Source organism: Anoplolepis gracilipes, unplaced genomic scaffold (assembly GCF_047496725.1).
Source record: "Anoplolepis gracilipes unplaced genomic scaffold, ASM4749672v1 Contig23, whole genome shotgun sequence".
NCBI classification, from domain to species: Eukaryota; Metazoa; Arthropoda; class Insecta; order Hymenoptera; family Formicidae; genus Anoplolepis; species Anoplolepis gracilipes.
Genome location: NW_027328674.1, coordinates 339,228 through 341,607, shown reverse-complemented (window position 1 = coordinate 341,607; position 2,380 = coordinate 339,228). Strand labels below are relative to the sequence as shown.

At 36.8% G+C, this 2,380-nt stretch overlaps 1 protein-coding gene across 1 annotated transcript; it reads left to right on the top strand.

Moving 5' to 3' along the window:
• Positions 1-619: 619 nt before the first annotated feature.
• LOC140675934 (uncharacterized) lies at positions 620-1,090 on the top strand. The gene has a single exon (XM_072910533.1). The coding sequence runs from the start codon at positions 620-622 to the stop codon at positions 1,088-1,090; it is 471 nt and encodes a 156-aa protein (XP_072766634.1).
• Positions 1,091-2,380: the final 1,290 nt, after the last annotated feature.

Here is a 2,380-nt window from a genome sequence, read left to right as displayed (position 1 = left end):
GTGCTGAGGAGGCGGACCAGAAGGTGATATACCGGGTGGCCGGAAAATAGGTGAGAATTTTCATTGGACAATTAATTAATTATTTTCCTTCATTTTTAGGTAGGTGATAGGGGAGAACCAGTGATGGGGATAAAACAGGAAAAAAAAGGAAGAAAAAGAAAAAAAAAAAGGAAAAGGATGTTTTAGCCGGAAACATAATAAAAGGTATTTATCGGCTTAATCTATTTTTGATAATAACTATATATATATATATGTATATATATAAAAAGAAAAGGAAAGTAAAAGAATTTTATAGGTGCTTAACGCTTACTATGTCTACTTAACAGGTGACGTATGGAGTCAACGGACGGCGACTGGTGTCAAGCGGAGGCGCTGGACGTGACAGGAGCCTCCCCTCATCTCCCGACTAGATGTGGACGGTACTGTTGTCCCAGTGAGGTCCCAGATTAAATACCTGGGGCTCCACATCGACGGCCGATGAAGCTTTGCGGGTCACTTTGACCGCCTGGTCCCGAGAGCGGAGAAGGCGGCGGCAGCGATTAGCCGCTTGCTGCTGAATTTTGGAGGGCCGGACGGTCGAGTGCGCCGCGTCTACGCGCACACCGTCCTTAGCATACTGATGTATGCAGCACCGGTGTGGGCGGGCGAGGCGATGGCCACTAGACGCATACAGGACGCGATGCGTCGCGTCCAGCGCAGGTTGGCCATTCGTCTCGTCCGATGCTATAGGACGGACGCGGCGGCCACCATCCTGGCCGGACTACCCCCTTTGCATATGGTTGCCGATTCATACAGACGTCTGTATGACTGGAAATCCGCGGCGCGCAGGGGAGGAGTTACCAAAGTCCCGGCCAGGATACTGGGCACCTGGAAGCTCCAGGAGAAAAAATCTCTCGAGCAGCGATGGATCGCGTCGCTGCACGAGCGCCCCCCAACATCCGGGGAGAGGACGATATCGGCCGTCCTGCCCTGTCTGGCAGAGTGGCTGGACAAGGCATGGGGCAACAGTACATTCAGGATGACACAGGTGCTCTCCGGACATAGGCTCTGTTTGAAACATAGGCTCGGGTATCAACATCTAGCCCAATAGTAAATATATGATGAGCCCAAATAATAAAGCCTAAAAATCCAATTGCTATAAGAGCATAAATTATTCCTAAGGCACCAAAGGTTTCTTTTTTTCTTCTCTCATTTATGATAATATGGGAAATTAGCCCAAATCCTGGGAGAATAAGAATATAAACTTTGGGGTGACCAAAGAATCAAAATAAATGTTGATAAAGAATAGGATCACCCCCTCCTGACGGATCAAAAAATGAAGTATTTAAATTTCGGTCTGTTAAAAGTATTGTGATTGCTCCGGCTAAAATTGGGAGGGATAAAAGTAAGAGAATTGCTGTAATGAGAATTGATCAAACTAGAAAAGGTATTTTATCAGTTGCGAGATTTTTATGATGTATATTTAAGATTGTAGAAATAAAATTAATAGCCCCTAGAATAGAAGATATTCCGGCAATATGAAGAGAAAAAATTGTTAAATCTACTGAAGGACCATTGTGAAATGCATTAGAGGCTAAAGGGGGATAAATTGTTCATCCAGTCCCAGTTCCATCATTAATAAAATTACTTAATAAAAGTAGAGAGAGTGAGGGGGTAGAAGTCAAAAACTTATATTATTTATTCGAGGGTAGGCTATATCAGGTGAACCAAGTATTAGAGGGAAAAGAAAATTTCCAAATCCCCCAATTATAAATGGCATAACTATAAAGAAAATTATAATAAATGCGTGTCTAATAACTATTGAATTATAAATTTGATCATTATTAATTAGTGCATTAGATGATCCTAATTTTAAACGAATAATTATTCTTATAGAAGATCCGATTATCCCAGCCCAAATTGCAAATGAAAAATATAGAATGCCAATATCTTTGTGATTAGTTGAATAAAGTCACTTATTCATAGTATATTTTTATTGATAATAAAATTATTTACTAAGTTTAAGTGAGATAATAATAGATATCATATCTGATTTAAGTAATAAATTGTAAATTTATTTAAGAAAATTTTAATTTTCTGATATTACATTAAATGTGTTATAAAAATATAAATTTTTTTATATATTTTATAGTTTAACTAATAAAAATATTAAATTGCAAATTTAAAGAAATTTTTAATAAAAAATTAAAATATTAAAATTTTTAAGATTTAAAAATTTTTAAAAATTTTATTGTGTAAACTTTGAAAATTTAAAGTTTATAAATTTAACTTAAAATCTTAATATTTAAAATTTATTGATTAAGTGGGGTGAAAAGTATAAATCTAATTTTAAAAAATTGTATACAAACTAAATTGAAATTATAATTAATGAAAAGATTAA

Excerpts from the sequence above, each read along its gene's own strand:
- LOC140675934 (XM_072910533.1), top strand. The coding sequence starts at position 620 with ATGTATGCAGCACCGGTGTGGGCGGGCGAGGCGATGGCCACTAGACGC.